This window comes from Centropristis striata, chromosome 10 (assembly GCF_030273125.1).
Source record: "Centropristis striata isolate RG_2023a ecotype Rhode Island chromosome 10, C.striata_1.0, whole genome shotgun sequence".
In the NCBI taxonomy this organism is placed as follows: Eukaryota; Metazoa; Chordata; class Actinopteri; order Perciformes; family Serranidae; genus Centropristis; species Centropristis striata.
The window spans coordinates 13,538,214-13,549,889 of NC_081526.1; the positions used below are offsets into that span (position 1 = coordinate 13,538,214).

At 37.7% G+C, this 11,676-nt stretch overlaps 1 protein-coding gene across 1 annotated transcript; it reads right to left on the minus strand.

The window, feature by feature from the left end:
* Positions 1 to 845: 845 nt before the first annotated feature.
* ildr1b (immunoglobulin-like domain containing receptor 1b) lies at positions 846 to 9,587 on the minus strand. Its single transcript, XM_059343472.1, has 8 exons — positions 9,327 to 9,587; positions 7,273 to 7,443; positions 6,064 to 6,213; positions 5,098 to 5,217; positions 4,858 to 5,004; positions 4,004 to 4,129; positions 2,767 to 3,653; positions 846 to 1,758 (listed from the first exon to the last, which is right to left on the minus strand). The coding sequence occupies exons 1-8, from the start codon at positions 9,373 to 9,375 to the stop codon at positions 1,720 to 1,722; spliced, it is 1,689 nt and encodes a 562-aa protein (XP_059199455.1). The 5' UTR covers positions 9,376 to 9,587; the 3' UTR covers positions 846 to 1,719.
* Between the last annotated feature and the right edge of the window lie 2,089 nt (positions 9,588 to 11,676).

Consider the following 11,676-nt stretch of genomic DNA (forward strand, 5'->3'; position numbering starts at 1 on the left):
AGCAATCACATGCATGTTTTGCAGTGTACACAGCACACTTTATGGTAAATAGGGGCTACGCTGTATTTATGCTGAGTGTAACAGGAAGATTACAGCAACACTGTCATACCGAATGGACCGCCAGTATAACACAGCAGAATCTACGACCTCGAAAAAATTTTTTAGCTAATGCAACACATATTTACAAGAATTAAAATACCGCACATGATTACCTTTATGAAGTTACACCAATTGTAAGATTGTTGTATTACACCACATTAGTTTTAGCTGGATGTAAATGTTAAACTAGCAGTTAACATGTACAATACACAAACAAAACAAAATATATAACTGAATAAATGCACTGATGTACACACAAAAAGAAATCTACTTTTCCCAGTTTGTAATTCCACTTTAAGGACATCTTAGTACTATCTTAATACTACTAAGTGAATAAATGACCCACTTCCCACGAGCTGTATCTAAAAAGCTTTATTTAAAACATACACATTTCATCACAACACATCTCTTTTCATGTTTATAACAAGAAGCAAATATTTATAAAAAGCACAATTATAGGTCGGTCCACTAACTCTGTCCATGTAGTGTACTTTTTATGGCAGTTACCGTCTTGTGTTGAGTGTTAAAAAAAAAGAGTCACTTTAAATAGTAAAATAATTATTTAGGAAACAACAAATACACACTGTATCTGTCTCTGCAAAAACACACATAACCTGCTCACAGTGATGAAGCTAAATAACCCACAAAATCTCAGAGGATTCAACAATCTGCTTGTTAGAACTGTTTTGTGTTGAGAAAATAATATTTACAGACTTTTTCTCAAACACAAAACAGTCTGCAGGGGAAAAAAAAAAAAAAAATTGATCCCACAAGAGGAGTCCCTCCCACTCCCATCACTGGACGAGAGCCATAATAAAAGCAATGGTGTAAAGGTAAAAAATAAAAGTGAAATAAACACAAAATTTACTCACATCAGTACAAATCAAACTACGTCTGCACAAATGCAGGTGTGCATATGTCGAACATATCTCACCGTCACACCACAATAGACTGCAAAATAAAACCTGATTAGCATCTTTCTGTTATTTTGTTATTATAAGAGATGCGCCATCTTTTTAGAGTAAACATTTTTTGATGCCATGTACAAGAAAAAAATGATTAAAAAAATGTATTAAAACCACATGGAGACTGGGAGAGGATCTGCACTTTTCCATAACAAAGCAATACATTAATTACCAGAAATCACAGCCTAAAAAAACCAACCCAAAAAACAAAAAAAAACGCAGCTTGTTCCTTTTGGCATGACGGAGGTCAGATATGTGGCTTAATAAGACTATTTTAGATGAACAGGAGATCCTTGTTGAAACTGTTGAACATTTACTTTTATCTGTCACCTGACAGAAAATACAACATTTAATACAGTTAATAATCGCAAACGGGCTTAATATAACTGCATATTATCTACAATTTATAGCCTCAAGCTTCCTTCATGCATATTTTTCTTTGCAATTACATAGAGTTCACACACAGTAAAAGTATACAACTATACAGTACATTTTCAGGACTCACTATCAGATTTCACAATAACAACAACTATGTCCTCGCACACTGATTGAACAGATGAAAGAACCTACTGTTTGTCTTCATTTTCACCGTTCTGGAAATATTCAGGAAAAGGTTTAAAAAAAAAAAAAAAAATTAAAAAAAGATAGAAATGCTTCAGATGACTACGCTGGTGGTGCTACGGGAACTTCTATCCTACAAGAGAAGAAGTGACAGAGATGGAGTTAAATCAAAGACAGAGATAAATAATTTTTTAATACCAGTGGTAGAAAGTAACTAAACACTATTAACCGAAGTACTGAACCAAGTAAAGTACATGCATGTCAAAACTGTACCCAAGAATCCCCATTTTCTATTACTTTATACTTTTACGTCTCAGAGGGAAATACTGAATTTTTTATGCAACAATAATTTGACACTTGGTTTCTTTTTGCATATTATACACTAATACGATCTGCAATAGTAATCTATCCAATAGTACAAGTATGTAAAATTGGCTCCACATTAACAGACTACAACATTAAAACGCTCTTACATGTATTTGTTAGTGATTTAAAAAAAACAGAATAATGTAATATCAGGTAACATTTTATTTAAAAAGGACATGCATGAGACTGATATGAACATGGAGGGGTCTTTATTCATGTTAATGACTGTTGTCGTTCAGTAAATTATGACACGCAAAGTTGACACTGTTTGAGATGTCTTCATGACAACTTTACATTAACCAAGACAATATAACAACACAATATAATAGCTTGACTAATTATCAAACTATTCAGCCTTATTTGATATTGGCCATCTCAGACACTTAAAAACAACAGTCATTAACATTCATTAAGACTCCATCATGTTGAGAGTGTCATGTTAGTCATGCATATTCCTTTAAATAAAGTGTAATCTGTAATATACTGTAATAATAAAAGGCTGTGAATGGAGCCATTCTGCATACAGTATAGTATGCATATATTTACTTTTGATGGTGCTACATCTTTCAGGCGAAACAATATAATGGCAGTTCAACCAATAGTTGTTGAGATATTTCACTCTGGACTACAGTGGTTGACTGCTGGTGCGCTTGGTTTAAAGTGATGAAGAGTTAAGAGAAAGAACAGGAAACTAACAGGAGACAGAAAGCAAAAAACAAAGAGTTCTCATCAGACGGGCGCTGGTTCAGAATGTGTGTCAGTGTTAGGATCTTACAGAGAGGTGGTCGTAGTTCCTCCGGCCGTTACTCCGTCCAGACTGGATGTCGATGGAGAAGTAGCTGGGCGGCTTCTCTGGCCAATCCTTCGCTTTACCTCCTTTCCTCCTCCTGCTGTCCTCCTCCTCGTCTGAGCTCCAGGATCCTTTGCGATGCTGAGGAGGTGAATAGCTCCTCTCCCTGCGAGATGCTCTGCTGTGCAGCTCCTCCATCAGGTCATCACGACTGCGAGTACGCGGCCTGGCACCACTGCCTCCTCTGCTCCGTGCCGAGCCTCCTCCCTCATTCCTTGAACTTCTGTGTGGCGCTCTCCCTCGCCTGTTCTCCCAATCGGATTCATCGCTGTATTCCCGCAGGATCCCCCGTCTCGGAGGAGAGACGTCTCTGTAGCCACGAGTGTTGCGGGGAAGACCTCCTCCTGAGCGGTTTGTACTCCCGCTGGACTGGCTGGATATCCTGGCCCCACCTCGGGCTCCGTCTCCACCCCCATACTCCCTGCGTGAGGTAAAGCTGGGACCACGCTGGATGATAGGAGGCAGGGTGATCACCCTTCTCTCCACCCCTCTCACGCCCATCTCATCCAGGGCTGACAACATGCTCGGGGGCCCCGGTGTGTAGGGAACCTGAGGAGCCGGCTGAGGCTGGTGCTGAGGCTGCAGTGGGAGCATATTTTGGTGACCGTGTGGAGCCATCTGAGGTGGTCCCATATCCAGCCCCCTGACCTGGTTCTCCAGGTAGTCCAACACCTGACCAGTGCCAGGAGAGTTGCCTCGCATGCTGCTGTTCATATGGTGTGGGGGAGGAACCTGATGCTGCAGGGGCATGGGTGACAGCTGCATGGGCGCCATGGCAAAGTTTTGTTTGGTGGGGTAGTCTGAGTACGAGCCTGAAACAAAAGTAACAGAGAGAGACGTGAATAATCAACTACTCATTTCTGGCCACCTGGGGGCAGAAACGAGCTCAAAACACAAAATTCAAACATTTTCATTTCATAAATGTGTTGTTTGCAAATACTTTTATATTTACACATCATATACAGAGCAGCGGATACAGAGCAGAATAATGATTAATTTAGAGTTTGGTTTTTGTCCACCTGATAAACGAGAGTCATGAAAGTAATGTTCACCTCTGAAGCTAAACCAAACATACGCCCTTCAGTATGACCGAGAATTACACAACAAAGCATTCTGTAAAGCACCAAAGGGAAGTCTTTGTGTTTACTTTTGTGTCACTCACCTGAGTACAGTATGGGAACACCCTGGGAGGAGGCGTTGGAGCTAATGGGAGCGTAAATGGGTTGACCGTTCATCCAAGGAACCATCGCTTTCTGAGCCTCTTTTATCATCCTGTGCTGCATCACAGCTGAAATCAGAGTGAAGAGAGATTTGTGTAAAAGAATCTGTGAAGTGTGACGTAACTTCCAAAAGCTCAAGATAATTACAATTTTTCAGATCAATACATACCAAATATGCATTTTTATCTTGAAGTATATGTATATTCCAAATTCCATTCCTAAACCTTTCAGTGAATATTTCCATGTCAACTCACAATTACATAAGTACAATACTAGAAAAAGATTTCACCCTCCTCACTATCAAACCACCCTCGGTCAGTTTTCCTTAAAATACAGAGGTACCATACTCAATGACCAATTTAATAGTTCAATACAGTTTTCCTCTCTGAATACATACAAGAGTTTAGTGTCTGCTCTGATTGCTCAGGTCACTAAGTAACACACACACACACACACACACACACACACACACACACACACACACACACACACACACACACACACACACACACACACACACACACACACACACACACACACACACACACACACACACAAACCTATAATTTTGCTTTATTTTAATGTGTAATTATTTTTCTTCTTTTTTATAGTTACTTGTTTTTAATTTAACTTTTTTTTAATATAGGTAGAGGCCCTGTATATGCCCTTTAGGGTTTCTTGCCGCTACCTTGCACCTTCCTTTTGTTGTTATTTCTTTATCCTTTCGTCTTATTTTCGTAATTTAAAAAAATAAAAAAAGTTCTTGTTTTCATAAGGAGTATTGAGGTTGTTGCACCTTTCTCCGGGCAGCAGCACGTCTGTGGACAACAGGGGCAGCGGACGTAGCAGCAGCACTTCTGCGGGCAGCACTGACAGCAACATATGCAGAAGAGCATGATGAGCATGAGAGCGCCGAGGATGATCAGCAGGACGGTCAGCCAGTCTGCCACAGGTAGCACAACACATGGTTACTGATATTTCAGTCTCGGGAGTCTTTTTTACATTATGTGGCACCACCTCGAGAGGAGAAACTCACGGTACACGATGAGTTTGACTTCACGATCCGAGTCGCCCGCCGTGTCTCCGGAACCATCGATGTTGCAGAAATACACTCCGTTATCCCACCACATCACCTCATTGATGACCAGGTCAGCCTCTGTGGACAGACACGTCACATTACTTCACACTTTTTATAAAGATGTTAAAAGTGCATGACTTCTTGACAAAAACAGCAACTTTACCTTGCAGAATACAGAACTTGCTGTTCTACTACTGCATCCAATGTTTAGTTTGTTTGTTATTTTGTGACTTAGGTATTTTAATTCACATAATGACACAAAAAATATCTGATCGATCCAGCGGGAGACCAGATACTACTGCTTTCTGCAAAGTAAAATTATTGTTTTTGTCAATGGAGTCTGGTGGCTTTGAAGAGAGCATAGATAATGGCTTAAGTTTCTTCCCATAAAATGTCAACAGGGCTGTCTGATAGCAAGGTAAAGCAGTGAAAATATTCTAAATATATTGTACACTTCTCAATTAAATCAAACTATGCATTTCAAATGTGATTTGTTAGTCAGTATATTCAGCTGATATTCAATAGTCCAGTTCCAGTTGTGCTATTCTTTTTGTATTGTGAAGTCTGAAGAAAAGCTTAGCTGAACCAACACACCTGTTAATTCCATCTTGTTTTAAGCACTATTGTGTATGTGACACCGAAACCGGAACTGGTTTTTACTTAAATCTGATGCTTAGCTTCCAGTGTTCACTTCTATTCTTACTGAACTGTTGCTCAGATGTGTCTTTGTCTCTTTTTGCCCTTTCAATTGTCAGTCCGGTAAAACCATTGTACAGTGTTTTGTTCTCCGTGTACAAATAACATCTATTTGTATATTTAAAGCAGTCGTCTCAGCCATCTCACTGTGCTGAATAAACCTTTGTTAGCAGTGATTCCAGACTTTTAAACAGTAGTGTATCAGCATTACGACGGGATCAGACTTACTGTTTTGGATTGTAATTTTGCGGTTTCTGTAGTCTGCCCCTAGAATGGGCTCATTGAGGCCCCTCTTCTGGATGACTGTGCGGACTGTTCGCTGGCGGTCGGGGCAGTCATTGGAGGGGTCCTGACCCAACTGCAGAGCGGCCTGATAGGCTTTAGAAACACAGAAAAAATACAGTGAAACATCTTCAAATGATTGCCTTCTTCTGGATCAGTCCACCTCAGACTATTCAAACCATCACAACTGTTGCACAAAAACAGTTCTTTAGTTTCAGCAGCTTAATGAATCTAAAGCCACTGAATAATCATTTAAAATATACTTTGCTTGTGAGAACACTGCTGCTGCTTAGTAAGTGATTTGATTGAAATTATCAATGTCTACTGCTGTTTTGCACTTTTTATTTTTTGTTTTCAGTTTATAACTTATAACAATAAACATACTGATGTTTGTTGAGCCTTTTTTTGTTTTTACTTATTTTTTTTTATTTTGTTTGTCTTATTTTTTCTAGAATTGGTTGACAGATAGTTGGTTGTGTGTAAAATGTAAATAACATTAAATATACTTTAATAAGTGATTTGTTAAGAAAGCAGCCCTCTGGGTATCTTTGCAGAGTCATTCTGGTGCACAATTTACATAGGAAAAGGTTCATTTTTCAATCCAGCTCAAATATTCATTATTTCTGCTACTATATTGGCAATGAATTATTTTTTTTCCATCTAAAATCTGTATCATCATCAGTCGCAAAAATACCATATTGGCTTGGCTGTATGATGAATAAAAGAAGCCAAAACATGGGCCTATCATTTATATATTGTTGACAACAATTCAGCATGACTCTGACAAAAAGCTTTTTGCATCATGATCGAGGAAAGTTTTCCACTGGAACAAAATCAAATGTATCTTGTATTTTGGACATGGCATTACATTTCTCTCTAAACATATTTCCTGTTAAAATGAGTAGTATATAACTAACACAGAAAGTTTCTAGATAGCAATTAAATGTAAAAATAGAAAACAACTACTTAAAAAGCAAATAGACTGTTTTGGTCATTCTTCTGAGCATGAATATCTAAAAAAAATATCAAGCCAACAATGTTTTTTTATGAAAACTAAACTATGCCATTTGTTCATGCATGCCACTGTTCTTTCATGTTTGGGTTCAGTTGCATTATTGCACATTAAAATGAGTTTTACTCCAGCTGCAGCATCACCTGTAGAGTAGTACTCCAGCACCGGGTCTTTACAGAAGGACTTGAACCTCCAGGTGACCAGGACGTCCTGAGGGTTCGCTGAAGTCGAGTAATCACAGCGAAGGATCACGGAGGCGAACAGTGTCGTGCTCCTCTCTGGCTCTGGAACAATCACCTGGATGGACAGCAGCTCTGATACAAGCAAAAAGCAAAAATATATTATGTAAAGTATCAGCTGCACATGACACAATATTCAAATAGCTTCAGCCTGAAAACAATCTGTGTCTGTGTGTTTGTGTCGCTGCTTCGCTGGATTGATAAGAATCTGACCAAACTGGTTAACAGTTTACAACAGAAGTTGTCTTTCAGTGTGAACGTATTGAACTATTTCATAAGACGTAGTAATAGCTGTCAATCACGATCAACACTGTGATGTTTGAGACAACAAGCTGATGACTGGTGACCTCCGTTAACTGAGAAAGTTAAAGATCAAAGTTCAAACACTTTTCCTTTGAAATAGTGATTGAAAACTGTTTGTTTGTCAGAAACTGTTCAACATGTGTTGGCTGTTTCTCTCAGTTGATTTATGTCATTAAATATATAGCAGACGGTAGATAGAAGCCTGACTTTTTTTTTTGATTGACAATTTATCTGCCTTTTTCCCTTTTGAAGTTGCCGAATTGATTGATCAATGTCAGAAAAGAGTACAAAATGAAAGTTTTCAAATTGCTTGTTTTGTTTGAACAGTCTCAGAAGTATTCAAATCATTTACTGTAGTAAAAGTACTCATACCACATCGTAAGTACTGCACTGCTGTCCTGTTTTCAGAGTGTTATTTGAGTTAAAGTATGTAAAACTTTTCAGTGAAATGTACTTAAAGTATCAAAAGTAAAAGTGCAACAGTGCAGTAAAATGTCAGTGTTTTTGACTATTAAGATTACAGCTGCATTCATGTCTTTGTTGCATTTTACTTCTGTAGATGTCTAAGCTTGTGGTCATTTTAACTCCTTAGTATATGTTGACAGTTTTATGCATCACATTCTATAAGATTACCTTATGTTTGTAGCCTCACTGTCCAATAAAAACCACTTATCTCTAAAAAAGTTTTCATGACCTCAGAAAAACAGCCCTGTTTTCAGCTTGTGGTGACACATTTTCCTGCTGATCAAAGAAGGTTTTTAAATAGTTTATTTAGGTCAAGAAGTAGGAACATTTTCAATCAGCCTTCATTATATGTCAAAGATTTAAAAACAACACACCCTGAGATGCATTGTTCTCACTGGAATGGAAGTATGGAAAATGTTTTTGACTGATATTGCAATTGCAATTGCAATATGATTCACGACATTGTTGGAAATAATCATTTATGAGTCATTACCATTTTCATTGGTATATATATTAAAATGATCACTGTGGGATTTCTTTAGAGAGGATCTGAACCAGACAAAGACTTTTTTTCTTTAGTCTGTACAAAACGATTTGCGTGTCAGGACATCTCTGTGAAAATGCAATTATTATTACATAAATTTAGAAGCAGTCCAGATATAAAAGCTGCTCCATTAGTTGCCCTATTTAATTTACTGGGAGATAGAAAAAACGACACTTAGAGGCTTGTAAGAATATATCTTGTTTTGGTGGCTTTTTTTCTTTTTTGATTAACGAGTTTGCAAGTTTATTCAGTTATCAAAATTATTGATTATAATTCTGTCAATTATTAAAAATAATTAAAATGTGCCTTCAACATTTTAATAATTAATTAATTAACAACAGATTAACACCGTCTTCTGTCTATTTCAGCTCTGTACATTGTTCCGGGTTGTAAATATTTTGGAGAACAAACAAGCAAAGAAAGAAAGAAAAACCATTAATCGTGTGCAGTCACGTGACAGCCGTCGGCCTTGTCCTGGTTACACCTGTCGATAATTAACTTGAACACATCACAGTTAGTTTCGACTGTTTTTTTGAAGTGGCTTCACCCTAAATGTCTGCCTATACTCTATAAAAACATACGCAGGTTGAAATAATGTAAATGTCAGATGTAAAATGTGTTTAAAACGACGTGTTTAAAGCCTCACCTGTTGGCAGGTGAGCCAGCAGAAGCGCCATCAGTATCATATTTCCCATCTTGGTGCTCTTTTTTTTTTTTTTCCTCTGCGGAAGCTTCTGCCTTTATATTATCCTTCAGGCGACTCAAAATCCACCAGAAATGCTGAATATTTGTAGGAAAACGTTTTGTATCCGCTGCTGTGCATCGTCACGCTCCTGACGACATGTTAGTGAGGCTGTTTATCCTCTGAGGGGGAAGACGAGTGTTTACAGCCGCGCTGAGGAGCAACTTTCCCCGCAGAGTGAGTCGGTGTGTCGGAGGCGGATCGTCCCCCTCCCCCCCTCTCCGGCTCCAGGTGACATCACTGGCCCCGCCCCCTCTGACAGGTGCAACATGGAGGAAATAAAAGGAGGAGCAGGCAAAGCAAACAGACAAGTGACGTTTCCTCAAATTATCTCTTCATGCGAAAACAATCATCAGAAATCAGAAACAGGTTTTCACATACAATGAAATCGCTTTGATGTTGATCAATCGAACAATAAACATAACGTAAGGAAGGTAAATATAAAAGAGAGTGCTGCATCAGTCAGGAAACAATATATATATATATATTTAAATACAATAAAATCATTGAAATAATCTTACGTATATCTGATTTTAAAATGGAAATCTTAACAGTTTATTGCAGGAATGTGTAAAATATTGTCCAACAAATGTATGAAAGTTCACACTAAAATGTACTGTGAATATATGCATTTATCTATAGAGATAAGTCCAAAATCATTCTTTTCTCTATTTTTTAAAATATAAAATACTAGAATTATTTCATGTTATACTGTTCAATTTAATCTGAAAATGATTTATTCCAAATAAGTGTATATATATATATATATATATATATATATATATATATATATATATATAAACTATTCCAGTTTGAGCATTAAATACCTTGTCTTTGTACAGTACTCACTTGAATGTAGGCTAAAAATGATTCATTCATTGTATTCTGTTTTTATTTTGTTTTTTCACAGCTTCCCAACTTTTTTGGAATCAGGGTTGTAAAATTAGCAATACTTTAGTGTAGAAATACTCTGGAATAGTCTATTAAGTCCTGTGTTCAAACTCTAACTTGAGTAAAAATAGAAAAGTATACGCAAAATATTTTTTCTTTTAAGTACTAAAAGAAAAATACTTATGATACTGAATGGCCTATTTCAGAATTATATATTTACTATTTACTAATATTATTGATACAATAATGTGTTCCTCACTTCAACGTTTCAGCTGGTAAAGGTCAAGCTAATTTAAAATAATTTAGTATAAATACCTCAAAATGTTACTAAATTACAGGTCTTATTAGTTATATTTCACCACTGCAAATGAGTCATTTGAGGGCATGTATTCTCCAAACAATCCTTTTTTTACTCAGTCTCTTCTCTTATGGTTTTATAAGTAACAACACAGACAGCTTGATTAGATAATTACTAATATTTTTGATTAGTTCTCTGCTGTATTTTGGTGCCTCTGATGACTTTATTCAAACGCCAGTTTAACAAATGCTTTAAGTGAATCTTAACATCCTGTGCATTGGTCTTAAGGCTTGCTTTGGTTAAATTAAAAGGAGAGAAAGCTGCATAATCTGAACACGCTGAGTAAAGTTGAAGAAGGTCAGTTTGTCTTCTGGTTTCCATTTATTCGCCTGTAACAAACAGACTGAGAGCAAAGTTCACCCTCAGGATGAGTCATGTTGAGTGAGTGTTGGCGCTCTCATTGTGCGAGGATGTTTACGTCTCTTATCCAGGAGGTGGACCACAGCGAGCTTCTCTGTTGACACAAAACAAGCCCGCCTGAGCTGAACTCAAGAGCTGCTCTCAGCTCACTCAAAGTGGGCTCCAAATCCTGTGAAAAATGTTGCGTGGATGAAAAGCTTTGCCTTCACATCTGTGTGTCTGGCTCCACTCTGAACCTCGAGACATGCCCATTTTTAATTTATTGCTTGTTGTCAGTATCTGGAGAAGACACACAGTACCTCTTATCTCCTGTGTGTTGGTGAACAGTGGGTACACTGTGATTTGTGTGCTGTGTCTTAAGATGTTTCTAAATGTTCCTGTGTTTTGTTTCTGTCAACATTTAGTCTAATTTTGCTCTAAATAAACAGTGGTAAAGTGCCGTGGCAGGGCGACTCCTGTTCCCCTCCCCCACCACAGTCAGACTACAAGCAGTTGGGCTGTTAGTATCGTTGATGGATTATTTCACAGACACGCTGAGTACAGGTCCAGTGGCACAAAGGCTAGAGGTCCTGTAGGAAGTGACTGTTAACATTTCTTACTGGAAAGTCATTCAAAGGACTATCAAGAGACACAAAACAACTACAA

Coding starts and splice junctions, on each gene's coding strand:
- ildr1b (XM_059343472.1), bottom strand. CDS start 9,375: ATGGGAAATATGATACTGATGGCGCTTCTGCTGGCTCACCTGCCAACA. Junction 7,444..9,326: donor GCTGGCTCACCTGCCAACAG/GTGAGGCTTTAA, acceptor TGCTTGTATCAG/AGCTGCTGTCCATCCAGGTG. Junction 6,214..7,272: donor GCTGGAGTACTACTCTACAG/GTGATGCTGCAG, acceptor GTGTTTCTAAAG/CCTATCAGGCCGCTCTGCAG.